Source organism: Sorex fumeus, unplaced genomic scaffold (genome assembly GCF_029834395.1).
Source record: "Sorex fumeus unplaced genomic scaffold, SorFum_2.1 ptg000042l, whole genome shotgun sequence".
NCBI classification, from domain to species: Eukaryota; Metazoa; Chordata; class Mammalia; order Eulipotyphla; family Soricidae; genus Sorex; species Sorex fumeus.
In genome coordinates this window covers 8,326,562-8,353,586 of record NW_026606099.1, presented here as the reverse complement: position 1 = coordinate 8,353,586, position 27,025 = coordinate 8,326,562, and the positions used below count along the sequence as shown (strand labels likewise).

The window sequence follows — 27,025 nt, the reverse complement described above, 5'->3', positions numbered from 1 at the left end:
CACAAGAATAGACTGTCCTGGCTATATTGAACCCCAGCACCAAACACACAGCTTGGGACACTATAGGTAATTGTTGTAGAATAAATAAATAAATAAATAAATAAATAAATATCTCCTTTCAGTGTCTTAAATAAGATATTTATCTGCACTAACCAAATAAACTTCACTAAAAATTTAAGCAAGTTATGGACTGTAGATAAAACACTGCAAAAGGTTTTACTATGCATTTGTAGGGATGCACTAAACTATATTCTCACAGTATCATTTCTTATTCAAGACTGTGTAGACCTGTCTCTCTCCTGCACACACATACACACACGCACACACACACACACACACACACACACACAAATATCTATCGAGAGGTCTTTTTCTGAAGGACAGATGCATCCCTTAGTGAACCTCCTTCTGGCCCTGCTAACCATGAGAACTTTCTGGCGGTTAGCCACACTTGCAGTGAAAAGGTCTATTGGATTTATGACCAGATCAAATTAATGTCCCCATAATGGCAATTGTGGTGGACTTGTGGGAAAAAATAGGACCATAATGTTTATGTGTTTATGTGTTTTTAATGTTTATAGGTTTGATGTGACAGTGCTGATCCCAAAGAGAGTAGGTGTGTCAGATTAGCTCACTGTGAAGGAGGTTAGAGGCTTAAAGAGTTTCTGCTAACTACCCAAGCTCATAAATGTCTCCAAATGGCTTTTTCGTTTTTATGGGGCCAATCCTCAAATCCCCACATACATAAAAGGGTTGAGAGCAATCCACTAGCCTCATTGGACTCTCAGCTCCTGTCACCCCTATTCTGAGATCGCCCTTCTGCTCCCCCAAGAAGCCATCATGTCTTGCCGCTCCTACCGAGTCAGCTCTGGCCGCCGGATGGGCAACTTCAGCTCTTGCTCCGCCGTGGCACCCCAGAGCATGAATCGCTTCCGGGCCAGCTCTGCCTCCTGCCGCAGTGGATCCAGCTTCCGGGGTCATGGTGGCTTTGGGAGCAGGAGTGTCGTCTCCTTCGGATCCTGCTCACCCCGGATGGCCATGGGGTGCCCTCGTCCCATCCGCTGTGGAGTTGGCTTCGGTGCTGGCAGCGGAACGGCCTATGGCTTTGGTGATGGGAGCTGCGCTGGTCTAGGCTTTGGTGCCGGTAGCAGCGTCGGTCTGGGGTTTGGGGCTGGCGGTGGCTTTAGCGGTGGTTTCGGTGGCCCTGGCTTCGGCTACAGGATTGGTGGTGGTGGAGTGCCCGCTGCCCCCTCTATCACAGCAGTGACTGTCAACCAGAGTCTGCTGACCCCCCTCAACCTGGAGATTGACCCCAATGCCCAGAGGGTGAAGAAGGATGAAAAGGAGCAAATCAAGACCCTGAACAACAAATTTGCCTCCTTCATCGACAAGGTACCTAAGACTGCTGAACCGGGACTGGGCGGATAAGAGCTCAAAGGCATCAGGAAGTTCTTTTCCTTAAGAGGAACTGGTGTGGGCACAGCACAGTGAATGTGGTCAGAGGCTTCAGGTGCCAACCTGAGGCACTGTGGCTTGATCTTGGGGTGACTCTGCAGAGCAAGGACGGGCTTCAGGAAGCGCTAGGTGGTAGAGCAGACCTGGGCTGTGTCTTCTGGAAGACAGAAGAGCATCCAAACTTGCAAGCAAACTGAGCCCAGCCAGCTGCCTGGTCACTTGGAAGCAGCTCCTGAAGCAGGCCAGACACCTGGACATTGGACGGGCAGGAGCTGGTACAAGGATAAAGGCTCCTCTGGAATACTTTTGCTCTTTTTGAGGGCTGGAGTGATAGCACAGAGGTAGGGCATTTGCCTCGCATGCAGCCAACATGGCCGACCCGAGTTCAATTCCTCTGCCCCTCTCGGAGAGCCCGGCAAGCTACCGAGAGTATCTCGCCCGCACGGCAGAGCCTGGCAAGCTACCCATGATGCGTTCAATATGCCAAACACAGTAACAACAAAAAGTCTCCGATGGAGACATTACTGGGCCCGCTCGAGCAAATCGATGAACAATGGGAGGACAGTGACAGTGACAGTGAACTTTTCTCACTTCTGAGGCTGGCTGGGCCCATCCGTCCAGGCTTAGGAAAGCAGGGAATGGATTTGACCAATTTTTTTACAAGCCACAAGAACTCAGACCTTGTGGTAGGTGGTATGCTGGGGCTTAGCCAAGGTGTCTGGGCTGGGGAGACAGTGACCTACCCCAGGGTTCAGTCTTCAGGCTGAAGAGAGGAAGGTTGTGAGGGGAGGCTATCCCACATCCCGTGTCTACAGGAAGCAGGAATGCTCAGGTGGGAGACAGAGGGATGCCCAGCACCCAGAGTTTTGGTGTTCTCTGAACTGCAGGAGCAAGAGTCTATGGACTCCAGGATCTCCGACACTGTACTGCAGAGGGACCATCTGGGATGTGAGGGATAACTTGAAAGACGAGAATCCCTGTCTCCTAGTGCCACATCTCACTCACCTGTTCTTTGCTTAGCAATTCGTTTTCTGCCAGGGACGGCTGGCACCCATTTTAAACTCAGGTGGATTCCATTTTCGCAAAGGCCAGGCGAGCTGCCGTGGGACGGCAGAATGGGAAACGGTGTGGGAGGCCTTTGGCTCCAAATGCCCGGCTGAACAGGAGGAGGTTTAGAGCTAAGCCTGCTCTTGGAACTACACTGAGTTAGAGGGAGAATAAGAGACAAGCGAGGAGAGAACGGTGTCCTCTCAGGCCACCTGGTCCTCATGAGTCAGCATCTCAGCTGCCATCTCTTTGCTTCGTGGGTTTAGGTGCGCTTCCTGGAACAGCAGAACAAGCTCCTGGAGACCAAGTGGAACTTCCTCCAAGAGCAGAAATGTGCCAGGAGCAACATGGAGCCCCTCTTTGCGAGCTACATCAGTAACCTGCGGAGGCAGCTGGACATCGTCTCCAATGACCGGGCCCGGCTCGAGGCTGAGAGGAACCACCTGCAGGATGTCCTGGAGGGTTTCAAAAAGAAGTGAGTGGCCTCTGGGCTGCACAGGCCAAGGGCAGGCCCCGCTTCTCCCCCACTTGGCAGCCCAGCTCTGACAAAAACAGCTGAGTAGATGGGGGTGACGTGCAGTTGTGTTTCAGACACAATCTGAAGACTGGGGAGAACACGGTGATCTGGAAGGGCAGGGGAGGGGCCCTGTGTGGGAAAGATAGGGGGCATATGGTCTGTCCCAAGCTTGCCTGGGGGTGGAGAGGGGCTGTCTTGGCTTGGGGGTCAACACAGCTGTGGCCACCAGTGGGTCCAACTTGCTCGATGTCACGTGTAGTGGCTGTGAGTCTTTCCCAGAAGAACAGTGAGTCTGTACAGATCTCCAGATCCCACACCCAAGTCTGAAAGGAAACAGGGACTTGGGGAGACTCAGACTTGCTGGTTCATAAGAGGTCTCAAAGAGGGGACAGAGTAGATGTTACATAGATGACCACAGTGACCCATGCTCTGGCAGGAGCCGAGAGCATAAATGTCCACTGAATTGTGGACCATTGCCCCCACCCCCACCCCCAGGAAGAACTCACCCTCCCAATCCTTCCCATCCAGGTATGAAGAAGAGGTGGTGTTCCGGGCCAACGCTGAGAATGAGTTTGTGACCCTGAAGAAGGTAAGGGACAGAGTCAGGCTGACTATCCCCTCCAGAGGGAGATTTCAAGAGATCCCAGGAAACTGCTAAATCCGGGGTTACTCAAGAGCCCCCTCGGACATTCAATCAGGCCCCATGCTAGTTGTCAGGCTTCATTAGAGCTGAGGGGTCAGCCCTTAGCGAGTCTGGGGCTAACCAGACTCTTCTCACCTCTAAGTAAGATCAGACCACACCTGCCCTCAGCAAGATCGTGTGGTGCGGGGGAGAAAAACCCTCACTCAGGGGCGGTTCCACCCATGGCGCTGCCCCTATTCATGGCCTCAGCCCCATGGGGACTGTCCTGATGGTCCCACATCTCACAGCCCACCAGAGGACGCAGTGCCTCTCCATGAGCATCAATCTTTCTCTCCCGTGTAGGACGTGGACGCAGCTTTCTTAAACAAGTCTGATCTGGAGGCCAACGCAGACTCCTTAACCCAGGATATTGACTTCCTGAAAGCCTTGTACATGGAGGTGAGCAGTCGTGGCCTCAGATCGGGCTCTGGAGACCCATGCTCGCTGGTGTCTTCACATGGACAGGCATGCTTTGTGACAGTATCAACACACACACACACACACACACACACACACACACATGTCCTCGCTGTATCACTGGATCTCAGCAGAGTCAGGTATGCGGCCTCGGGAGCCTGACTCAGGCTGGACACAACCCGTGAATCTATCGCTCACCTCACCATGGGCCAATCCGAAGGAGGAGTCTAGGAATGTCGCTCCCTAGCAGCTGATTCGAGGACGCTGGAAAACAGATGTAAAAAGAATTGCTTGGCCTAATTAGTCAAGCAAACGCTTTTGTTTCATCCAGGTGTCACCAGCATAAGCCCTCTATGCCAAGTGCCAGGCGTTGGGTGGGACGGTGGGGGAGCTCCCCTGAGGCCCTCTGCCTCAGGCCATTTCCAGGCATTTCCCTGGCTCTGTGCAGGGCTCAGGAGAGAGGGGTTCTGAGCTCTGGGTGATCTGTAACTGGCAATTTGTGGAGAAGCCAGAGTTTAAATCCTATCATACCCATCCCCCCACCTGAGGCCACTGGCAATGCACCTGAGTGCACTGAGGTTCCAGATGCCTCTGTGGACATGGAGTCCAATGGAAACGGTCTGGGGCTTCCTTTCCTTGGCTGGCCCCCGGGGCTGGCCACACCTGAATCGGGTGCTTTGCTCCCAACCTGGGGGCCACAGCTTTGGGCTCTGTGGGGGCTCTGAGCCACTTCCTGCCCACCTCACTCCCCACAGGAGATACAGCTGCTGCAGTCACACATCTCAGAGACGTCGGTCATTGTGAAGATGGACAACAGCCGGGACTTGAACCTCGATGGCATCATCGCTGACATCAAGGCCCAGTACGAGGAGATCGCCAGGCGCAGCCGGGCGGATGCGGAGGCCTGGTACCAGACCAAGGTGAGCGGGCAGGATGGGGCCGGGGCCCAGGGAGCAGACCCGGGGGGGATCCCAACCCCAGCAGGGCTGTGAACCCCCAAACTCACGTCTCTCCCCGCCCCCAGTATGAGGAGATGCGGGTGACAGCTGGACAGCACTGTGACAACTTGCGCAACACCCGGGACGAGATCAACGAGCTGACCCGCCTGATCCAGAGGCTGAAGGCCGAGATCGAGCACGCCAAGGCACAGGTGGGCAGAGGGGAGTAGAGGCAGGGTGCCCCCACTGCAGGCTTTGGGGAGCCCCTCGTCTGATAAGGTGAAGGAGTCAGAAACAGACGGTGCCAGAAACAGAAGCAAGCGGGAATTTGACCAGGAAGGCTTCCTGGAGGAGGAAAACATGGGCAGGAAGAATCTCCAGGCAGAAGGGAAATCTGGGGCCAACTTAGAGAGGCAAGTGAGGCGGAAAGAACCGGTCTGCCCCAAGACCCCAGGAAGTGCAAGTCCCTGGGGACAGAAAATGAAGGAAAGCGATGGCTCCCCCCTGTCCTGCCCTCCCCGCAGTTACAAGTTATCAGCGTCCTTAGAGATGCAGCCCCCTGAGTTCCATCCCTGGCTCAGCACCAGGCTGGTTCCCAGCGACAAGGAGCAATGTCCAGCACCACCTGGGGGTCCCCGGCCCCTGCCAAAGCCCACCTCCTTCCCTACAGCGGGCCAAGCTAGAGGCCTCCGTGGCCGAGGCGGAGCAGCAGGGCGAGGCGGCCCTCTCCGACGCCAAGTGCAAGCTGGCCGACCTGGAGGGAGCCCTGCAGCAGGCCAAGCAGGACATGGCGCGGCAGCTGCGTGAGTACCAGGAGCTGATGAACGTCAAGCTGGGCCTGGACATCGAGATCGCCACCTACCGGCGCCTGCTGGAGGGCGAGGAGATCCGGTAAGTGCTCCCGGCCGCAGGGGCAGTGTCCCTGACAGGCAGGGGGCCTCTCACTCACTGGGAGGGGTCCAGGGAAGACACTCAACAGCGAGGTCTTTTCTGCATCTTTTCTGCTCACGAGTCAGGGTTGGAAGACGGTGCTGGAGCTATGTCCCCTAAATGCAAGAGACACCAGGCCTGTGGGCAGCCCTGCCAGATGGGCTCCGTTTTGCAGGGACGGGGTGGGCGGGCTTGTGGGACCAGAGTGGGGAGAGAGGGGGCTTCAAATCTTTTGAGTTACTGATTTGGGGTTAGGGTTCAAGAATATATAACCTTTCAAAGCAGATGTTTCTCGTAGCTGGGAACAAGAGCACCACGTCCTTTTCTAAGAGCCCATTTGCTAGTAAACCTGCAACCCACAAGGTACCCGCCGCTGACCCATTTCTCTCTCCCTACAGCATCTGCGAAGGCGTCGGACCCGTAAACATATGTAAGGAACTTCCTCTTTTGCCCTTCACACATCTGTCTCCTGGGTCCCTTCCATCTTCCTTTCGCTGAGGGTCCTTGGTGGGGTCAGGAGTTCAGGGCAGGCTTGGCCAAGACATTCCAGGGTGCAGGGACCCCAGAGCTAAGGTCTCAGCTATCCCCCAGAAACTTCCTTCCGAAGAAAAGCAATCGCAAATCACAAAGCACTGGGTCAAGAAGGTTCTAGAACAAGGTCAGCCTTTTGGTTTAGCGTGGCCTTATCCTTTGAGGCCCAAGACCCTGGGTAGACTGGCAAGACCTGCAGCATGGTATTCCCTCCCTACACTTCAGGTAGCAGGGGTCCTGCACCCTTGTGCTGTCCCACAGGCCGTGCCCCTGCATGTGTGCCGCTGGACAGGGCCCCCACACCTGCTTTCAGGAAGTCTGATCTTACTGAGAAGGGAAACCCTACGCATTATCACCCCGAATCCCAAAACACAGCTTTGGCGGGGAGTAGTGGGCCTTGTCATCCCCCTTTCGGTCACTCAGAGAACACGCATGCTCTCGCTGTGCCGGAAGTCACAGTCAGAAGAGAAACTCAGGAGCAGACGCTCTCAGGGACACCCCGTAGCCATTGGAGGGTCTCAGAAGATGAGATGGCAGCATTCTCAGCAAGAGTTAGTGGGATGCAGCCGTGGGCATGGAGGCGTGCCCAGGGACAGGCAGAGAGCTACAGAGCAGAGACTGCAGAGGGACGGGAAAGAGGAGAGACAAAAGGCGACCCTGGGGGCTGCGGGGTGGGAGCTGGGAGAGAGAAGGCGTGTGGCTTTGTCGGCTGCCTGGGTGACCCAGCTCACTTCCGCCCACAGTGCAGGCACAGTTATGGACCTCGGTTTCGGCCCTCACCTTAGTGGGGTCCCGGCCTTTGGGAAGGGAAAGTCGCCACGGGCCGCGTGGACCTTGGGCCCATGGCTGTGGGGTCCCTTCTCGTGCCCCCCCTTCCTCACTCTGACTTTCCTCCCCAGCCGTGAGCAGCTCCCGGGGCGGCCTGGTGTGCGGGCCCGAGTCCCTGCCCTGCGGTTCCGGTTTCTCCCGTGGCGGCGTCACCTTCTCTGGCAGCAGCGGGGTCACCTTCTCCGGTGGCAGCAGCAACGTCCGCTATGGAGGCGTCGGCGCCTGTGGCTCCAACCTGGGGGCTGGCTCCCGGGGGGGCTCCGTGCTGGTGGGTGAGGCCTGCAGCCCCAGCCTCCCCTGCCCGCTGCCCACCGAGGGGGGCTTCAGCAGCTGCAGCGGGGGGCGCACCAGCCGCAGTTCCAGCGTCCGCTTCGCATCCACCACCACGTCCCGCAGGACCAAGTACTGAGCCGGCCACCACGTGTGCCCGGGAGAACCGCCCCCACCCCACCCCGCCATCTCCGGCTGCGTCCACGGGCACCGGGCCTGCAGCCAGCGTGGGCTCCAGCTCCGGCCAGCAGCCAGGAAGCCCCCCATCCTGCTCTCCCCAAGGGATGCTGTGTCACACCTGTCCTTAGGTGGTCCTAAAGCTAAACACCAGGTGGGGGAGCAAAGGAAACCCCCAAAGGCAGAAAGCACGTGCTGGGCACTGTGTCCCCCTTCAGAGCAAGGAGCGTCCCAGGTCCCCCCTGCCTGTTCCTTGCCCCCTACCCTGCCCCCGTCCCCTCCTGACTCACAGGGACCCCTAGTCCCTATGTCCCTCCAAGACGGTTCTTCACGTGGCTGCTTCTTTTCCTGGGGTGTTGCTGGGTGGGGTGCCGGCAGCGAGGCGCTTCCTGGTCCAGCCCACGCCCCGCTGTGGGGGTGTCCGTGAGGCCCAGGCCAGACCCGTGGGAGGGTCTGTGTCTGCGAGGCGTCGGGGGCTGGGGTGGGTGCGGGTTTGTACTCTCTGTGTCCTTCTGGTTGTCAATAAACATGCAAGCTCACAGCACTCAGGACTCTGCCTCTCCTTCCAGTGGGAACTGCAGCCTGGCCCTGGACTCTGCCGAGGCCGGGAGCTGCCGGCCTGACCTTTCCCTGCAGGCTGGGCAGGCCAGCTGAGCAGAGGCTCCAGAAATGCCTGTTCATGCCCCCCTCAGGTGCCCTCCTCCTGCCCCCAGCTCCCCCGACATCACGGTTGGACACAGTCTTTGCAGGATGCCCCTCTCTGTCCCCACCGTGCAGCTATGAAACAGCTGCAGGGGGCTCTTCCAGAAAGACCCACACTTGTGAGCAGGGCCTGTGAGCCCAGGGACACGACCCGGTGCTTCTTCCCCATCAGGCCCTTTTTCCCCCTTTCCTTCATTGCTCACCTGGAAAACATCTGACTGAATCTTGCTACTCGCCAGCCCAGAGCTGGGAAACAGGCGTGGCCAAGTGCAGAGCCGCTACAGGAGCTGCCTCCACTCCTGTGCTCAGTGCTGTGGGGCCGGTGAAGGCTCCGGGGGCCTAGGAGAGACGCGCCCCAGACCTGCCACCTCTGAACAGCCTGCTAGAGAACAGGGGCTCTGCGGGCAGTGAGGATGAGCCACACCAAGCAGAGGCCCAGGCCGCGGGCACTGGCCGAGAAAGTCGAGATCATGCCAGGTCTCTCTCTCCCTCTCTCTCTCCCTCTCTCTCTCTCGAGGGCAAAACTGGTTCCATGACAAGCTGCAGCTAACATTAAGCCTCAGCTAGGCCTCAGTTTCTGTTTCCCCAGAACAGGACTTGCAGTTTCTGGTAGACTCCCAGTTAAGTAATTTGCCAAGACAAGGAATTGGACAGTTGGTTCTGGCCAGTCATGGGGGTCACTGTACCCTCCTTAGAAACTCTTACTAACCATTGCCCAATTGCTGACCACCATTGTAATAGGGCCGATGCGAAAAAATAGAGCAGTATATAAATTGCTTCTTAATTCTGAACCCTGTAGAAACTGCTTGTGATTTGGAGTCAGGGTCCTTGTCAAGACACTGTGTTGGATGGGGCTTGGACCCTAGCTCGGGCTAGCACTGGCTCGAGCTAATATTAAAGTTCCTTTGGTTTTGCATCATCATGTGTGGACTTGGTCTCTCGGTAATTGGGGATCTGAAACTTGGGCACAACTCTCTCTCTTTCTCTCTCTCTTTCTCTTTCTCTCTTTCTCTCTCTCTTTCTCTCTCTCTTTCTCTCTTTCTCTCTCTCTTTCTCTCTCTCTTTCTCTCTCTTTCTCTCTCTTTCTCTCTCTCTTTCTCTCTCTCTTTCTCTCTCTCTTTCTCTCTCTCTTTGTCTCTCTCTCTTTCTCTCTCTTTCTCTCTCTCTTTCTCTCTCTTTCTCTCTCTCTTTCTCTCTCTTTCTCTCTTTCTCTCTCTCTTTCTCTCTCTCTTTCTCTCTCTCTTTCTCTCTCTCTTTCTCTTTCTCTCTCTCTCTTTCTCTCTCTCTCTTTCTCTCTCTCTCTTTCTCTCTCTCTCTCGGCCCCAGCAAGGCCCGTCTCTCCGTGCTCCCAGGACCATGCAGTGTCTGGGACCCAGCTCGGGACCTCGCACCTTCCTGTGCTCTGAACGTGAACAATCCCCCCCAGCCCCTGATGGTATTCTTCAAAGGTTAAGTAGACAAGACGCGCTGGTGGGTGAAATGGAGGCATGGAGGAGAAAGAGAGAGACGAAGGCGACTGTGGGCTTGGGACTTGCCTGGAGAGAGACCTTATCTCTGGGACAGGGTGAGGAAAAGGCAGAACTTGTCCTTGAGCTGCAAACATCAGATACACGAGTCTGCGTGGCTGAGAAGTCCAGGCCTTCTCGCAGCCTGGAAGTGTGACCTCCCCTTACTTCTGAAAGACCCCGTGTCCACGCCCACATCCCCACCACCACCACTGACCACTGTTGCCACGTAAACTCATCTACTGGCTTTGCCCAGAGACTCATAAATAAACCTCAAAAGAGATCAGCTAGCTGAAAAAATTTCTCAGACACCCTGTTCCTCCCAGCTGAGACCACTGCGGCCATCTCCGAGGGGGGTAGGCCAGCTCCCACACAAACAGAGCCCCGGCAGCTGCCGCCACAACTTTGGCTGGACTACCTAGTTAAATATTCTGGATTTTCTGGACTGCAATCTCCACCCAAACTCTACAACATGGACACCCCAGTAGGCGCACACCAGATTGGACGGGATGTACCGCAGAAGCCATCAAAAACATGAACACAGAAGGTTTGACAAGCAACAACAGCTTAGTAAACAGGAACTTCATGTCCTCATGGTGAGATACAGCAGTTTTCACAAATTTTATTCCACGGAGATATTTTTGATCACTCCCTTAGCCATTTAGGGGTAACAAGAAATATAAAATAAATTATTTGGGGGGCTGGAGCAATAGCACAGCGGGTAGGGTGTTTGCCTTGCACACAACCGACCTGGGTTCGATTCCCAGCATCCCATATGGTCCCTTGAGCACCGCCAGGAGTAATTCCTGAGTGCAGAGCCAGGAGGAACCCCTGTGCATCTCCAGGTGTGACCCAAAAAGCAAATAAATAAATAAAATAAATTATTTGGGCCCTGCTATGGGAGCAGGCTTGAAGGGTGGTTGGAAGAATTGGAAAGAAGGTGACAGTATTGATAGGATTAGGATTGGAATATTGAATACCTCTAAGAAATCTTCATGAACAACTTAGTAAACCACAGTGTTTAAACAAACTGGGGCCGGGCAGGGGAGCAAAATAAAGGACATACCACACAAACGTAGGAAAACATACTTCCTTCTCAAGTGACAATGGAGTCATTCACCAGGACAGACCATTTCGAAATCAAAAACATTTATACAAAATAGCACTGTAGCACTGTCCTCCCATTGTTCATCGATTTGCTCGAGCGGACACCAGTAACATCTCCATTGTGAGACTTGTTACTGTGTTTGGCATATCAAATATGTCACGGGGCACTTTCTAGGCTTTGCCGTGCGGGCGAGGTACTCTCAAAATGAAAAAATAACCCAGCTGTTTTCCCCACCATCCTGTCCTGCCAGTCACTCTATTTCAATGATTCTCATCTGAAAACTGGGGGAAACAGGTATTAATGCAGTTCCTTTGTCAAATACTTGCCTTGCTTGTGTGAGATCCCAGGTTTGCCATGTAAACAAAATCATAAAAAATAACAACAATGAGATGGGAACCCGTGTCTTGCCTCTGAGAGGTTGTAGAGATGCCATGCCATTATTTCTGAATCTAAGTTCAGGCATTCACAGCTTGAAGGCCAATATTCAAGAGACCAAGGTTGAACTTTATTATAACTAGATAATGTGTGTGTGAGAGAGAGAGACACAGAGAGAGAGAGAGAGAGAGAAGAGTTTATTCATTCAGGGCCTAGCAACCTGAGAAGATGGTGATCTCTAAAGAATTAATAACAACTGGGGCTGGAAAGATAGTACAGAGACTAATATGTTTGCCTTGCAAGCAACCAACCCCGGTTCAAGCCCCTAAACCCATCAAGAGTGATCCCTGAGCCCAGAACCAGGAGTAAGCTCTAAGCACAGCCTCGTGTGGCCCTAAAACAAAACAAGAAGAATTAATAATAATAACCCCATCACCTCCTAGGTAAGGGCCAAGAGTTTTGATAAAACTAGCTGGGCAGTGGGTTCGAAGTTCCCTGGGGGAACAGGAGGCAGTGTTGAGATTCCAGTGGTCAGTGGACTGCTGCAAGATGATGGTCTATTCCCTCCCTCTCCACCATCTGCTCCATAATTTGAAGCATCCCTCCTCCAGGGGGGCTTACTGGCAACTCTACAAGGATGAGAGGAATCCCCAGTGCTCTCCGTTAAATCTCTGGGTTAAGTCTCTGGCCTCCTGTTTCTCTCCCCCACTGCTCCACGAGGCCTGATTCAACACCAGGCGGCATGAGAACACCAGTCAGGGTCGAGGGACAGGGAGAGAGAGGGCGTGCATCTGCGAGGGGCTCCAGAGCCTTGAACGTGGTTCCCTAACACTGGCTGAATCGTTGACCAGGAACCCGCAGTCCTGGGCTCTGCAGCAAATGCTTCCAACCATTGTGTGGAAGCATTTGAGACTCGACAAATGCATCGACAGGGAGTTGCTCCGTGGTCTTGACTCAGTCCCCCAATCCCAGAATATGTCATCGTGCTCTGTGTGGCCAGCAGTTCACCATGCCAGTTGCAGAACCCTCCAGCCACAGGCTCCTGGTGGTACCAGAGCCCTGAGCCTTGAGCCTGGGCTACAGGCAGGCAGGCAGGAGCTTGGGACCATTCTTTTTTCTTTTTTTTCAATTTTTATTAGTGAGACACCATGAGGTACAGTTGTAGACTTACAATTTTTGTGCTTGGGCTTCAGTTATACAATGATCGAGTACCCATCCCTCCACCAGTGCCCATTTTCCAGCACCACGGATCCCAGTATCCCTCCCACCCCCACCCCCACCCCCCATCTCCCCTTGCCTCCGTGGCAGGGCATTCCCTTTTGTTCTCTCTCTCCTTTTGGGTGAGCTGCGGTTTGCAATAGAGGCATTGAGTGGCAATCATGTTCGGTCTATAGTCTACTTTCGGCATGCATCTCCCATCCTGGGAGGATCCTCCCAACACCCTCGATTTGGTGCTCCCTCCTCCAGTTCTGAGCCTGCTTTCAGGGCCGTCTGCAGCTCCAGCTGTGAGGTTTTGCTGCCCTCTGCTGGCCACCAGCACCCAGGGTGCCACTGCCCAGGAGCGTCTCAAAGGCTCCTTGCGGCAGACCTTCAAAGGGGGAACTTGGAGTCTTTTCAAACAAATCTGCCTCCAAAATTTTGTTTGACACACAAACTACCACCATTGGGGTCTCTTTCCAAGCAGAAATCCAAGCCCTCTTGCTAGCCCGACTCAGCACTTTTTCCTGCCGCCTGTTTCTGTCCCCCTTTGCGGCCACAGATGCTGAGGGAGCTACAGTGTCCAGGCAGGAAGCAAAATGGGGGCTCCAGAACCCACGGCTCCAGGCTGGGGGTGCCCCCTGGGGCTCCAGGCCTGGCTCCCCACGTGGTGATCTCCTCTGTCCAGCAGAGGAGATCAAATATCTCAGGCAGCCAAGATGCCCACCACGCAGTCGGCAGATGGACTTGCGCTTTCTGTGCGCCCAGTAGTGCTCTAAGGGTGGGATCCTGTGGGTGAAGCAGAGACAAGCTCGGGTCCCACCGAGTCACCGAGTTTATATTGCCGGGGCGGGGAGGGGGAGGGCGGGGGCAGGACAGAGTCAACTAGAATCTATGAGGGACAAAGCGTGTCCCAAGGGGTCAAGCGCTTAAAAATAAGAAAAAGAATGGAAATCGCAAGGAGTCCCAAAAGCCAGTGGAGAGTGGACTGGGTCACCAGTTTAAAAAGAAGGTGCCAGGGGCTGGAGTGACAGTATCGTGGGCAGGCACTTGCCTTGCACACAGCAGATCAGTTTGATCCCTGGCACCATATAATGGTCCCTGTGTCCTACATGTGTGATCCTTAGCACAGAGACAGGAGTAAGCCCTGAACACAGGCGTGGCCCCCCGAATTAAATAATATTAATAAACAATAGCTAAATAAAAAAGAAGGCTCTGAGGTCTGAGAGAAGGCTCATCAGGCTAGAACAGGCTCTGCATGTGGGTCACGGTCTTCAACCCCACATGGTCCCTCGAGCACTGCCAGGAGTAACCGCTGAACACTGCTGAGTGTAGCCCAAAAGGGAATTTTTTTTTTAAAAAGGGGGGGGAAATTAGAAAGAGAAGGGGGCAGGGAGGCTCTTTGAGGACACAGAGTCTTACAAGGTGACGGTGGCAACAGGGCCAGTTGTGTGGCTGAGGGACAAGCATTCAAGCAGCAGGACAGGTGTGTCCACGTGTCTGGGGGAGGGGCTGGTGGGAAGGAGGGGAGGATGGGTGACAGCAGAACAGCTGTCCTGAGGACTTTGTGATTCACTGCAGGTGACAGGGAGAGCCATGCGAGCATTTGAGCAAAGGAGCATCCTTTTCTTTCTTTCCTTGTTCCTTCCTTCCTTCCTTCCTTCCCTTCTCTCTTTCTTTCTTTCTTTCCTTCCTTCCTTCTTTCCTTTTTTGGATTCTTTTCTTTGCTTTTGCTTTTTATTTGTTTGTTTGGAGGGGGTACACCCAGCAGTGCTCAGGGGTTACTCCTGGCTCTGCACGCAGGAATCGCTCCTGGTGAACTCAAGGGACCGTAAGGGATGCCAGGGATTGAACGCGGGTCGATCGTATGCAAGGCAAGCGCCCTGCCCGGCTGTGCTGTCTCTCAGGCCCCCGGCTTCTTTTCTTTTTAACAGATTGGTTCTCCCGTCCTTCCCTTTGTTGGTGTCGTGGGAGTCACACAGTTGGTCACTCTCACACACAGCTGGACTTGACCACACACTTGGGGCGCCAGAGGCCCCAGCGGGAATGTGGGTCATGCTGAGGACTGGATTCTTGGTCTCACGCTGACAAGCGGATCTGCACTGAGGGGCCTGACCCAGCCAAGTGAAGGACTTGAAGAGGCCCCTACAGGGCTGAGAATGCGGTGGAAGGGCATATACACGTGTGTGTGTGAGAGAGAGAGTGTGTGTGTGTATGTGACTGTGAGAGAGTGTGAGTGTGTGAATGTGTGTGAGTGTGAGTGTGTGTGTGAGAGAGTGTGTGTGAGTGTGGGACGGTAGAAGGGCATATACATGTGTAAGAGTGTGAATATGAGTGTGTGTGAGCTAGTGTGTGAGAGAGTGTATGAGTGTGAATGTGTGTGAGTGTGCGTAAGAGAGTGAGTATGAGTGTGTGAGAGTGTGTGTGAGAGTGAGTGTGTGTGTGAGAGAGAGTATGTGTGAGTGTGGGGCAGTAGAAGGGCATATACATGTGTAAAAGAGTGTGTGAATGTGAGTGAGTGTGAGTATGTGTGAGAGAGTGTGAGTTGTGTGAGTGTATGAGAGTGTGAATATGAGTGTGTGTGAGTGTGTGCAAGAGAGTGTGAGTTGTGTGAGTGTGTGTGAGAGTGTGTGAGTGTGTGAGAGAGTGTGTGTGAATGTGTGTGAGAGAGTGTGTGAGTGTGTGAGTGTGTGTGAGAGAGAGTGAGTGTGAGTGTGTGTGTGAGAGTGAGTGTGAGTGTGTGTGAGAGAGAGTGAGTGTGTGTGAGAGAGTGTGTGCGAGTGTGAGTGTGTGGGGGGTGTATGTAAGTGTGGGTATGTTGTGTGTGTGCATGTGAGTGTGTGTTGGTGAGTGCATGTACCTTTATCTAGTCTTTTTCCCCTAAGGTTTAGGGAAATGGTTGTGGAGCCAAACAGAAAACATTAAAAATTTTAAAACCATGAATACAGTACGGCTCCATCCCAAGAAGTCCCTATATACTGAGCATAAAAACACACACATACACACACACACACACTCACCATATAGAAAAGTGTCTCTAGAGCACAGATTTAGTGTATAGAAAAGTCTATATACTCGCATAAACATAATGTCTAGAGAAGTCTCTGTGCTGTGTACGTAGCTGTAGAGAAGCCTCTCTCTGCTGAGGATGGTGCAGTGTGTCGAGAAGTCTCTCCTGGGCCTACCCGGAGGATACAGAGCGTCTCTCCGCACTGCCAGCTCTGTGTGGCCTCAGGCAACAGCCCAGCCAGAGGAAGTGGGAATCCAGAGCCCAGGCAGAGATGGTACGTAGGAGATCCTGGGAGAAAGGCTGTCAGAGCAAACCTGGGGCAGGATTCCGGGGAGCAGCTTGGCCAGTGGGGGACCGTTCCAGCCCAAGGGGGCTGGGTGGGTCAGTGGTCCCAGCCTCACTCTCTCCACACACTTCTACCTGTATTCCAGGGCTGACTCTTGCGAGGGCCAAAGGAAAGCACCCTGCTGAACTGGGCTCCAGCCCCAGGAGCTGACAGGGAAATAACACAGAGAGGCCAGGGGGCCCAATGGGCAGTGTCCACCTTGAATTCCCCAGGCCCTGATTAGGACAGTCCATGCACGCTCTGAGCAAGGAGAGTGACAGTCCCCATTGCCCGTGCCCACCATCTCCCCACCCTCCCACACACCCACAGACCCCACCAACCCCCCTCGCCCCCTGCCTCACACACACACACACACACACACACACACACACACACACACAGCAGATCCAGGTCAGAAAGGGAGAAAAGTGCCCCCTCACCTTGGATAAATCCAGGAAACCTTCCTGGAAGCCGATAAATTTTAAGTACAGAAGAAGGAGCAAAGGCAGGAGAGAGCGAGAGTCTGGTTTGGGGACGGGCAAATGGTTCTCTGGAGAGTTCCACAGCTCAGTCACTCCAGAGAGCAACTGTCCAGGGCAAGTGTGTGAGTGAAGGGGACTCCGGGCAGCCACAGTGGGGCGCAGAGTCGGAGGGTGCCAGCACTCCTTGGGACCCCCAGGGTGTCACAGAGAGTGTCTCCCACCCAGTTCCCTCTGGAAAGCTTCTTGGAAGAAGCAGCTACTGGAGAGGTTTGTCCGTGCTGGGAGGAGCACTGGTTTGGAGAGCACATTCCGGACACTGGGTGTGGCCTTCCAAAGATACGGGCTGGGAGGGGACAGGACCAAAGCAGGTGATGCACAGCAGTGCCCAGGACAAGAGGGTGAGGTCACCTGAGGATCCCCTGAAACGCCACTTTACAAGCTGAGGCAGAGCAGGCGAATCATCGCAAGGAGGCTTCCTGGAAGAGGCGGCAGCTGCGGCGGGGCATTCCAGGCGGAGGTGTCACTGGGAAGAAGGCCTGGCAGCAGGGAGGGGACCCAGAGAACACAGGAGTGGGGCGATGAGGACAGAGCCAGTGACGGGAGCCCAGCTCGGCCGCACCCCGTGAGGGTCTGGGGGCTCTGAGCTGAGTGCGCTGCGGTGGGCTCAGGCGAGCCAGGGGGCACGGGGTGTCTGTCTGCCCTTCCCCGGGCCAGACCACCTGCACTCGGCCCTGCGGGGTGGCCCCTGCCTGTGAACACTCACCCCTCTCCCGTCCAGCCCCTCATATCACAGTGCCCACCTGTCCCGCACCCCAGAGAAGCCTCCTTAGCGACACAGGCCTCCCCTGGCATCGGTGAACAGTCCCTGTGCGGGACTGAACCCACCCACCCTCCTGCACAGCTGCCCAGGCGCCCAGCCCTCACCCTGGAGTTGTCCTGGGGGGCTTCTTGGGAGTCCTTCCGGGGCCTCCTGAGGACCCCACCCCGCTTCCTCAGCCTCCTGAGGGTCTGTCCAGGGAGAAGCATGTGCCTGTCTGTATGTATGAGTGGTCACATGTGTATGCACGTGTGTGTGCCCATGTGAACACACACGCATGCATGGGCATATACACTGTGTGGACACAGGGTTCGTGTGTGTGTGTGTGTGCACATGCATGTTGGGGAAACAGAGGAGGAACTGACAGAGGGCCCTCCTCCCCCGCCGGAAGGAAGGCAGAGCAGTTAAGAAGGGAGTGAGGTTTTTATGGGGTCTTGAGGCCGGCTGAGCAAGGGCCCCCACCTACCTCCCCACTTTCAAAGGGCCCCGCCCTGCCCTGCCCCACCCCCCCCACCCCCCTGGCCAGCGCCAGGCTCACTGTCCGGGCCAGGGAACCGCGGTTCTCCCGCTGTCTCCTCTCTCCTCCCCCAGACTCCACCCCAAATGTTTATCCGAGTGAAATCAGGTTAGAGAAAACATTAAAAGCGCCTTGAAAGGGCGTGCCAGTCATAAATGTGCCAAGCGGGCACCGTGGGCGGGAGGGGTGGGCAGCCCACTTCCGCCTGCCCGGGGAGGGGCACCCGCCGGCTCTCCTGGAGCAACGGCTCAGAGAGGTGCAAAACTTCCCGAGGCCACACAGCAGGGAGCCCCATGGGCCCTGCTCTGTGGCTCCCTATCATGGGTGGACATAAGCTGGACGTCTCTGGGGTCTGCGGGCAGGGCTGCCTGCCCCTCCTGCACTGCCCACGGTCTCTGCTCTCCTCTCAAGAAGCGGGCAGCTAGGGTCCCATTAACCTGGCCCTGGGGGTGCAGCTTGAAGGGTTCTGTGAAGGGCTGAGCTGGACATAGTGGGGACACGGGGACACGGGCACGGGGCAGCTCCTGGAGGTTCCCAGAGGGAGCAGCCCCTCAGAGAAGGTTCAGCTATTTCCTGGCGTCTGTCTCACTTCCTGGGGGTGCAGCCCAGCCAGACTCAATAAGCCTGGGAAAGAGAGCCGTGGGACTGCGGGGAAGGTGTTTGGCACAGGGCCAACCTGGGTTCGATCTCCGGCATCCCATGTGGTCCCCTGAGCCCCACCAGTAGTGACTCAAGAGCACAGAGTCAGGAGTAAGCCCTTAGCATCTCTGGGTGTGTCTACCCCCAAATAAAGAAGAGCTGTTGTCTCCCTGCCAGCCACCCAGGGAACGGGGAGGGGGCGGGTAACCGGCTCCCCCCAGCCACAGGAAAGCTGCCCCAGGGGAGGCTCTGAGGGGGTCTTTCTGACCCTGCATGTCCCAGCCATGGGCCAGTCCTGGCGTCCTCCCGGTTCTGTGCCAAGCAGGGAAAGTGGCCAAAGGCAGCTCCCCATTACCCACAAATGCCCATTACTGAGACCACAAGGAGTCGGGCAGTTTGCAGTTTCGCTGACAGAGAAATGAAGGCTGGGCCGTCTTCCGGGCTGAGGTCCAGATGGTTCTGAGGGATCAGGTTCTGGTCACTGCAACCCAGGAGACCCGAGCACCCTTTCAGGCACCGCTCTGGTGTGGTGTGGGGCCCGCCACACTGTAGCTAACGAAAGGCAGGGTGGGGGCGGGCGGGCGGGCGACCTCTCGACTTGGAGCCTGGGGTCAGAGTGGACACCCCCAAGGCTGCGCCCAGCCTGGGACCCAGCCTTGTCCCTGGCACGACGGTTCCTCCCGTAGCCCCAGCCCAGCCGCCCAGACTGTTGGGGTGTTCAGCTCCGTCTCGGGTGTGGGCTGCGGCCTTCTCACAGCGAGACTGCGAGAAAAGTAATTGCTTAATGTATGTAAACGAGCTTTGAAGATGAAAAGTGCAAACGCACCGTGTCCCTAATAACATCTTCAATACTTTTACGGAGGCCCGGAGCCGCCGCTGAGCTCACCTTGAAGACGAGTCCTTGGGGAGTTGCTGGCACATTCCCCAAGCCAATAAACAACATAAAATGGCTTTTCACTCCTTTTATGCAGCCAACCCCAGCTGTCTCCGCGAATAAAAGGGCCAGGGAGGGTCGGAGGCGAGTCCACTCCGAGAGCGCGCCTGCCCGCCTTGCAGACTCCGTGCCCGCCGCCTCCTCTCCGATCATGTCGTGTCGCTCCTACAGAATCAGCCCGGGATGTGGGGTCACCAGGACCTTCAGCTCCTGCTCAGCCATGGCCCCCAAGACGGGCAACCGCTGCTGCATCTCTGCCGCCCCCTACCGAGGCGTGTCCTGCTACCGGGGCATCACCGGGGGCTTCGGCAGCCGCAGCCTCTCCAACCTGGGCTCCTGCGGGCCCCGCATGGCCATGGGAGGCTTCCGCGCCGGCTCCTGTAGCCGGAGCTTCGGGTACCGTTCCGGGGGGGTGTGCGGACCCAGCCCGCCCTGCATCACCACCGTGTCTGTCAACGAGAGCCTCCTCACGCCCCTCAACCTGGAGATCGACCCCAACGCCCAGTGCGTGAAGCAGGAGGAGAAGGAGCAGATCAAATGCCTCAACAGCAAGTTCGCGGCCTTCATCGACAAGGTGGGTGGCCTTGATCAAACCCTTCCTGAACCCCACCCGTGCGCAGGACTCGGGCTGGAGGGGAGTTAGGACAGCAGCTAGGTCTGAGATAGCAGACGGAGAGGCATCCTAGGCGGCTCCAGGGAGAAAACTTCGTTTTCATCTTTCAATCCAGCCAAGTGCATGACTAAACAGAGGACTAGCCACAGTCCAGAAACGGAGGCTGTGACTTAAGGTGTGCTTCAAAGACAAGACGACACAGGAATGTAAGGGTTTTCCAGCTGGGAAAAAAAATAAATAAATAACTGGACTGGCCACCTGGTGTTGGAAGAGGGAGACGGGGTGAGAAATGTCCAAGGCAGGCGCTGTTCGTGGTCCCAGGGGGCTCAGGAAGTGGTTGGCTGTGGCCTGGAGCCCTCCAGCCCTGCTCCTTCTCTGCTGTGCCGAGAGGCCCCAGGTGTGTTGTCAGTCTGGGGAACAGAACTGGCCTCCGGTGCTTGTTGTCGGGGTGAATGGGTTCAGGCACAACAAGCGTGGCATGGGCTCAGGGCTCGCTGGAGGTCGGCTGTTATTTTCAAGGCCCTAGTGCATGAGGAAGCTTGGCAGCCACTCACGGCTGAGCAGCTGGGGAGGAGGAGCAGAGGCGACAGGCTGGCAAAGGGTGGGCCTGCAGAGCACGCGGGACCCTGGCGGCCACCTGCCTTGCTCCACATAGCACGTACCACCGGGCTCTGGGGACCAGAATCAGGGGGACCTTGGGCCTAGGCTCCCTCCCTCCTCCCTGCCCCCTCTACAACTCACTCTCTCTCAGTCTCTCTCTCTCTCTTTCTATCTCTCTCTGTCTCTGTCTCTCTCTCTCTCTCTCTCTCTCTCTCTCTCACACACACACACACACACACACACACACACTAGTAGTCATGATGTTCCAAGTAGCCCACTGACGTCAGAATTCTTTTTTTCATGTTCTGAATAATCGATGAAGCTGAGAAGGCCTTTGTGAGCTGCCTTTACTGCAGCTACTGATGAGGACCCAGGGGCTGGGCGCAAACCCTCTCACTGGGACGAGTTGGTTGTTGCACACCCTGAAACCTCAGTTTCCCCAGCTGCCCTTGGGGGTGAAATCTGTCTTCCCTAACAGCAGTGATAATTGAACGAGGTTGACAGGCTTAGACACAGGATGTGTGTGTGTGTGTGTGTTTGTATGTGTGTGCGTGAATGCGTATGTGTGGGTGTGCATGAGTGTATATGTGCGCGTGTGCGTGTATGTCTGTGTGTACATGTGTATGAGTCTTTATCTTTATGCATGTGTGTATTGCATGTATGTGTGTGTGTACATGCGTATGTGGGTATGTTTATGTGTGTGTATTTGTATGTGAGCATGTGTGCGCATGTACGATTGTGTCTATGTGTGTAAATGGGTGTATGTGTGCATGTGTGTGTGCATGTGTGTATATGTCTGTGTATGTGTGCATGTGTGTGTGTGCGTGTGTGCATGCACTCATACTTTTGGCTTCTCGAAGTCCCTGGCAACCACATGGTGAATATTCATTGTGCTGCATAAGCAAGTAGGTGAAGAGTAGCAACAGGTCATGGGAGTTCTCTTGCAGTTGGAGGAACTCTTCCAGGAAAGCATCAGCGACTGCTCTAGTTCCTCCCCTGCACGGACCTGCTCCCCCTTCCCATATCCCCACTGTAGAGACGAGGAAGCAGGTCCAAAGCCAGGCCCTCGCTCCTCTGAGCTTGAAGGATGGAACCGGTACTGCAACCGGGCAGACCCTTTGGCTTCGAGCCAGGGGCACCCCACACACCCACAACTTCCTCCCAGGGGCTGGGAAGAAGGCGTCCAGACCCCGGCACTCACACCCAGAGCCCAGCCCTTGGCTATCCCCAGAGAGAACTGGGGGGGAGGCACCCTCAGGCTCCCCTGAATCCCAACCCCCACCTCCCCACCAGGTGCGCTTCCTGGAGCAGCAGAACAAGCTGCTGGAGACCAAGTGGCAGTTCTACCAGAACCAGCGCTGCTGCGAGAGCAACCTGGAGCCGCTGTTCTCGGGCTACATTGAGACGCTGCGGCGGGAGGCCGAGTGCGTGGAGGCCGACAGCGGGAGGCTGGCCTCCGAGCTCAACCACGTGCAGGAGGTGCTGGAGGGCTACAAGAAGAAGTGAGTGTGGGAGGGGACTAGCACCGTAAAGAGGGGCTCCCCCGTGGGCCACAGAAAGCAGCTTCCTTAAGCCCTGACTGCCATGGGGGAGACCAGAAACCCTGGGTCCCTCGGCAGTGCAGCGGCTCCTTCAGATTCCCTGGTTTCACCTCCATTCCCGGGACCAGGTGAGTCCGGAGGGATGCGGGTGGGAGACCTAGGGCTCCGCAGATGCCCCGCCCGTGGCTCTGCACCCCTGGGCCCAGCTCTCTGGGGATCTAGGGTACACAGAGGCTTCAGACAGGAGTTGGGAGCCGTCCCTGACCTCATTCCAGGCAGGAGAACCAGGGTGCAATGATGCCTGGTGGGAGTGGAGGGGCAGACCAGGCCGTGGAATAGTGAGCGGATGGGTGGTGGGGGGAGAGAGGGTAACGCCGGATCCTGGGGAGACCTTGCCGGGACACCCCTCACCATGGCTCCTCTCCCCCAGGTACGAAGAGGAGGTGGCTCTGAGGGCCACGGCAGAGAACGAGTTCGTGGTTCTAAAGAAGGTGAGGGCCAGGAGACCCTCCTGTGGGCCGCATGGCCACTCCTATACACACCCCACTCACACGCAACTCCCACAGGACACATACAATGCACACCCTACACATACACAATGCAACGCCCGTGATGCATGCAATATACAACATGCCGCCTGGTAACACACACACACCACATGTGATATACACAGGCCATGATGCACATGACTCACACTGCAAGCACACATGACACACAGATTTAGCACACACAATGCAACATGCAGTACACATGCACGTGCAAAACACATGACACATGCAAATACAACATGCACAATGCATACACAACATGCACACAAGATACACGCAACCAGCATGCATAAGATACACATAATACCCAACACAGCACATGGCAGATAGCACGCACTGCATGCCCACACCTCCCCCCAACACACACAGACAGATGCAGCCACATACTGTACAGCACACCAGGACACGCCAAATGAACAGCACAAGGCACCCCAACACTCACAGCACCGCCACGCCCGTCTTCCCTCCGCAGGACGTGGACTGCGCCTACCTGCGGAAATCCGACCTGGAGGCCAATGTGGAGGCCCTGGTGGAGGAGTCCAGCTTCCTCAAGCGCCTCTATGACGAGGTGAGGCACAGCCAAGCAAACTCAGGGCAGTAGGGCCTGGGGAGAGCGGGACGCGCCTGCTCATGCTTGCATCCCGGGGAGATGGGGCATGCAGAGAGCAAGCATGCCTGCAGCAGGGGCTGGCAGGGTGCACATGCACTGAACCTGTAGAGGCTGACACATGTGTGGGGTCCAGCTCGAGAGGGTTGGAATTCGAATCCAGGCCACCAGCCTGGCATCCTCCCCCGCGCCCTGCAGGCAGCTGTGAGGGGGCCCTATCTGCACTCTGCACCTGTTCTCGCTGTTAGTCAAAGAGGGGTGCCGAGGTCCCTTCCGGTGGTGACGGGCTCGGGCACGCAGGAGCCATGAGACGTCACATGCATCTGTGTTGACCCCTACAGGAGATCCGTGTCCTCCACGCCCACATCTCCGACACCTCGGTCATCGTCAAGATGGACAACAGCCGGGACCTGAACATGGACTGTGTCGTGGCCGAGATCAAGGCTCAGTACGATGACGTTGCCAGCCGCAGCCGGGCCGAGGCCGAGAGCTGGTACCGCACCAAGGTGAGAGGCACGGGCCCGGCTCCCACACAGCCAGCAGTGAAGCACAGACTGCGAAAGGCTTCTCTTACCCGGGACCCTAAGGACGGCAAGAGAAGGGCCGGCAGCTCCCGGCAGGGCTGCCATGTACTGTTGCTCAAGCTGGGCACTGCACAACCCACACTCTCACCTGGGGTTCCCGATGGGCGACACCCCCCGTCCTGAGTCTCAGGCCCCTCTGTCCCCTCTGCCCCTAGTGTGAGGAGATGAAGGCCACCGTCATCAGGCACGGGGAGACCCTGCGCCGCACCAAGGAGGAGATCAACGAGCTGAACCGCATGATCCAGAGGCTCACGGCTGAGATTGAGAACGCCAAGTGCCAGGTAGAGTATGGAGGATTCAAACGCACAGCACCGGCCCCTCTGCCCAGCAGGGTAAAGCCATGCCCCCAACTACCCTTGTGGGCCCAGGAGGAAGCACAGGCCCAGAGGGAGGGCAGGTCCTCCAGCATCACATCACACTCCAGGTGCCTCAGCGGATGACTGGTCCCCCCCCCGGGCCACCCCGAGCCCCCAGCCAGGAGAGCCCCATTTCACACCCAGATGCAGAGAGCTACAGCCCTGCTCTCCAGGGCCCCCTACGCCCCTTGGTACCCCAGCCCCGTCAGCCTGGGCGAATAGCTCCACTCATCCTGTCTCCGCACCCCCTCCCTGCAGCGGGCCAAGCTGGAGGCCGCCGTGGCTGAAGCGGAGCAGCAGGGTGAGGCGGCCCTCACAGATGCCCGCTGCAAGCTGGCCGGCCTGGAGGAGGCCCTGCAGAAGGCCAAGCAGGACATGGCGTGCCTGCTCAAGGAGTACCAGGAGGTGATGAACTCCAAGCTGGGTCTGGACATCGAGATCGCCACCTACCGGCGCCTGCTGGAGGGCGAGGAGCACAGGTGAGGCCATGGGGGTGGTGCAGAAGGACAAGAGAACTGCCCAGGAGCCCGGGATCCCCTCGTGTGATGTGTCTCTGACATGCCCAGGACCGGTAAGGCTCCAGCAATAAGCATCGTCCTCCTAATGCCCACTGTCACTCAGCCAGCACTGCTCAGCTCCTCACACTCCACCCGTAGGTATTTTTCCACCCAAAGACAGAGAAATCTGCCTCAGCATCAGTGCCTTTCCCGTGGCCACATGTTCGTAAGCGTTTGAGAGCCAGAACCAGCTCCCAAATCATTTGCCTTGAAGCTCCACTGTCTCCTAGAAGCTTCCTACACGATGAGTTGCCAAGATCGTACAGTAGGCAGGGAGCTTGCCTTGCATGCAGTCGACCTGGGTTTGATTCCCAGCACCCCAGATGGTCCCCCAAGCACCACCAAGAGTGGTTCCTTAGCGCAGAGCCAGGAGTAAGCCCCGAGCACCACGCGGAGTGCTCCACCCCCTCCCAGAAAGAAAAAAGTGACCGGCAAAAAGGGTAAAGGCCCTTGCCTTGCGTGTGACCAAGCCCAGACTGATCCCTGGTACCACACACAGTCCCCAGGCTCTGCCATGAGTGGTCCCTGCCCAAGCAGAGCCTGGAGTGATCCCTGAGTGCTGCTGACTGTGGCCCCAAAAGAAAGGAAGAAAGTGAGCACTGAGTGCAGACTCGGGGGGGGATCGACCCTGACCCCACCCAACCTCTCGCTCTTGGGGAGCATGCCTGCCCCTTCGGGACCCAGAATGGGGTGCTAACAGGGTGTTCTTCCCCACAGGCTGTGTGAAGGCGTGGGCTCAGTGAATGTCTGTAAGTATCTGCTCAAATACCCCTTAACTGATGGGTCAGGCTGTCGCAGATGTTCCCAAGTTGGGGGTCCGGGGGGAGGCCCCCATCCTCTGGTCCCTTGCTGAGAATAGCTGTAGAGCTGGCAAACCCACTGCTGGTGACCCTCTGTAGTGCTGGGGAAGGGGGACAGGGCTGGCATGACCTGCGCCTGGGGCAGGAGAGAGCCCTGGGGGGCTGGGGGGCTGTCCCCTGCTCACCCTCACCCCCTCTCTCCCCAGGCGTCAGCAGCTCCCGGGGTGGGGTCTCCTGCGGGGGCATCACGTGCAGCAGCACCCCTGGCCGCCAGATCGCCTCTGGCCCCATGGCCACGGGGGGCAGCATCACGGTCATGGCGCCCGACTCCTGCAACCCCTGCCAGCCCCGCTGTTCCAGCTTCAGCTGTGGGAGCAGCCGCTCCGTGCGCTTCGCGTAGGGCCGGACCAGACAGCGTCGTCGGAGCAGAGTGTGAATGGGAAAACGTGTTCTTGTTGCCAGAATCTTCCACATGTCCCTCCTGGGGGACAGACCCTCGGCCACTCTCTGCCGCCTTCTGGGGGTCGTTTCAGGGACTGTTTCCTGGTTCTACCTGGGCCTTCCGTCCTCATCATTCCCAGCCCTTCAATTCGGCTTCAAAGCACCAGTGGCTAATTGGTGCTGTCCACCCCCAGGCCCTCTGGGACACCCCTCACACCGGGTGGCCAGAGAGGGGGGAGGCTTGACCTTCCTCTGGGATGAGGAATGAGGCTGGCTACTCAGCCTGGCCCCCACTCCTGAGCCCAAAGAACCCTGCCTTCACCTTCTCCCCTGAAGCCCCCCTCTCCCAGGTCAAAGGTCCCTCCAGGAAACTCTGCCGGGGGTGTTGTGTGTGAGTTTTGCTTGTTTCTCTGACTGACTTCCTTCCTATGGGTTAGCTTGTTCCAACCCAACTCCTTCAGGGACCTCCCAGTTGAGAGGCCCTGAAGTCAGGGGTGGGGGGTGGGGGGGCGGGGTCCTTCGATTTGGGACAGGTCTTGCTCTTCAATGCACCTTTATACATTTCAAAGAAAACTCCTTGGTGGCTCCCCATCGACCTCTGCCGGTGCGGGAGGGGTCTGTGGGCGGGGAAGTTCCCCCCACCCTGGCTGTCTGTGGGCGCCTTGCCTTCTGGGCTGTCTCAACCTGTTTGAATAAATGCTGCTGCTGCAACACCAGGCCCTGCTGCTGTGAGCGACACGTCCACGCTAGGGTCCTTCCTGTTCCTCCCCAGCTGCCCCTCCCAGCCCCGTCCTGGCGTCCACCCAACCCTGCAACCCCCACATCATTGACCCCAGGCAGCGCGCTCTGAGAAGTGGGAGGACTCCGTTTGTCAGAACCAGCAGACCGCTGCTCCAAAGACAGCTCCCCAACAAAAGCGAAGGCCCCCTTTTCGAAGACTCTCGGAGAGAGGATGGGGCATTTGGGGCAGCTGGC

The 27,025-nt window shown here is 56.6% G+C and overlaps 2 protein-coding genes across 2 annotated transcripts; both read left to right on the top strand.

Moving 5' to 3' along the window:
* Positions 1-554: 554 nt before the first annotated feature.
* KRT84 (keratin 84) lies at positions 555-7,770 on the top strand. The gene is made up of 9 exons (XM_056120015.1): positions 555-1,392; positions 2,769-2,977; positions 3,548-3,608; positions 4,005-4,100; positions 4,874-5,038; positions 5,143-5,268; positions 5,727-5,947; positions 6,385-6,416; positions 7,417-7,770. Exons 1-9 carry the CDS (start codon positions 841-843, stop codon positions 7,752-7,754), a joined length of 1,800 nt encoding a protein of 599 aa, XP_055975990.1. The 5' UTR covers positions 555-840; the 3' UTR covers positions 7,755-7,770.
* Positions 7,771-19,554: 11,784 nt separating this feature from the next.
* LOC130029146 (keratin, type II cuticular Hb5) lies at positions 19,555-26,009 on the top strand. Its single transcript, XM_056120016.1, has 9 exons — positions 19,555-19,977; positions 21,910-22,118; positions 22,588-22,648; positions 23,178-23,273; positions 23,654-23,818; positions 24,052-24,177; positions 24,511-24,731; positions 25,527-25,558; positions 25,816-26,009. Exons 1-9 carry the CDS (start codon positions 19,555-19,557, stop codon positions 26,007-26,009), a joined length of 1,527 nt encoding a protein of 508 aa, XP_055975991.1.
* The last annotated feature ends 1,016 nt before the right edge of the window (positions 26,010-27,025 follow it).

Bases quoted from the DNA above. Each gene is read 5' to 3' on its own strand.
- LOC130029146 (XM_056120016.1), top strand. From the start codon at position 19,555: ATGTCGTGTCGCTCCTACAGAATCAGCCCGGGATGTGGGGTCACCAGG. The intron at 23,274-23,653 runs GTGAGGCACAGC...TGACCCCTACAG, and splicing joins TCAAGCGCCTCTATGACGAG to GAGATCCGTGTCCTCCACGC. The intron at 24,178-24,510 runs GTAGAGTATGGA...CCCTCCCTGCAG, and splicing joins TTGAGAACGCCAAGTGCCAG to CGGGCCAAGCTGGAGGCCGC.
- KRT84 (XM_056120015.1), top strand. From the start codon at position 841: ATGTCTTGCCGCTCCTACCGAGTCAGCTCTGGCCGCCGGATGGGCAAC. The intron at 5,269-5,726 runs GTGGGCAGAGGG...CCTTCCCTACAG, and splicing joins TCGAGCACGCCAAGGCACAG to CGGGCCAAGCTAGAGGCCTC. The intron at 5,948-6,384 runs GTAAGTGCTCCC...CTCTCCCTACAG, and splicing joins CTGGAGGGCGAGGAGATCCG to CATCTGCGAAGGCGTCGGAC.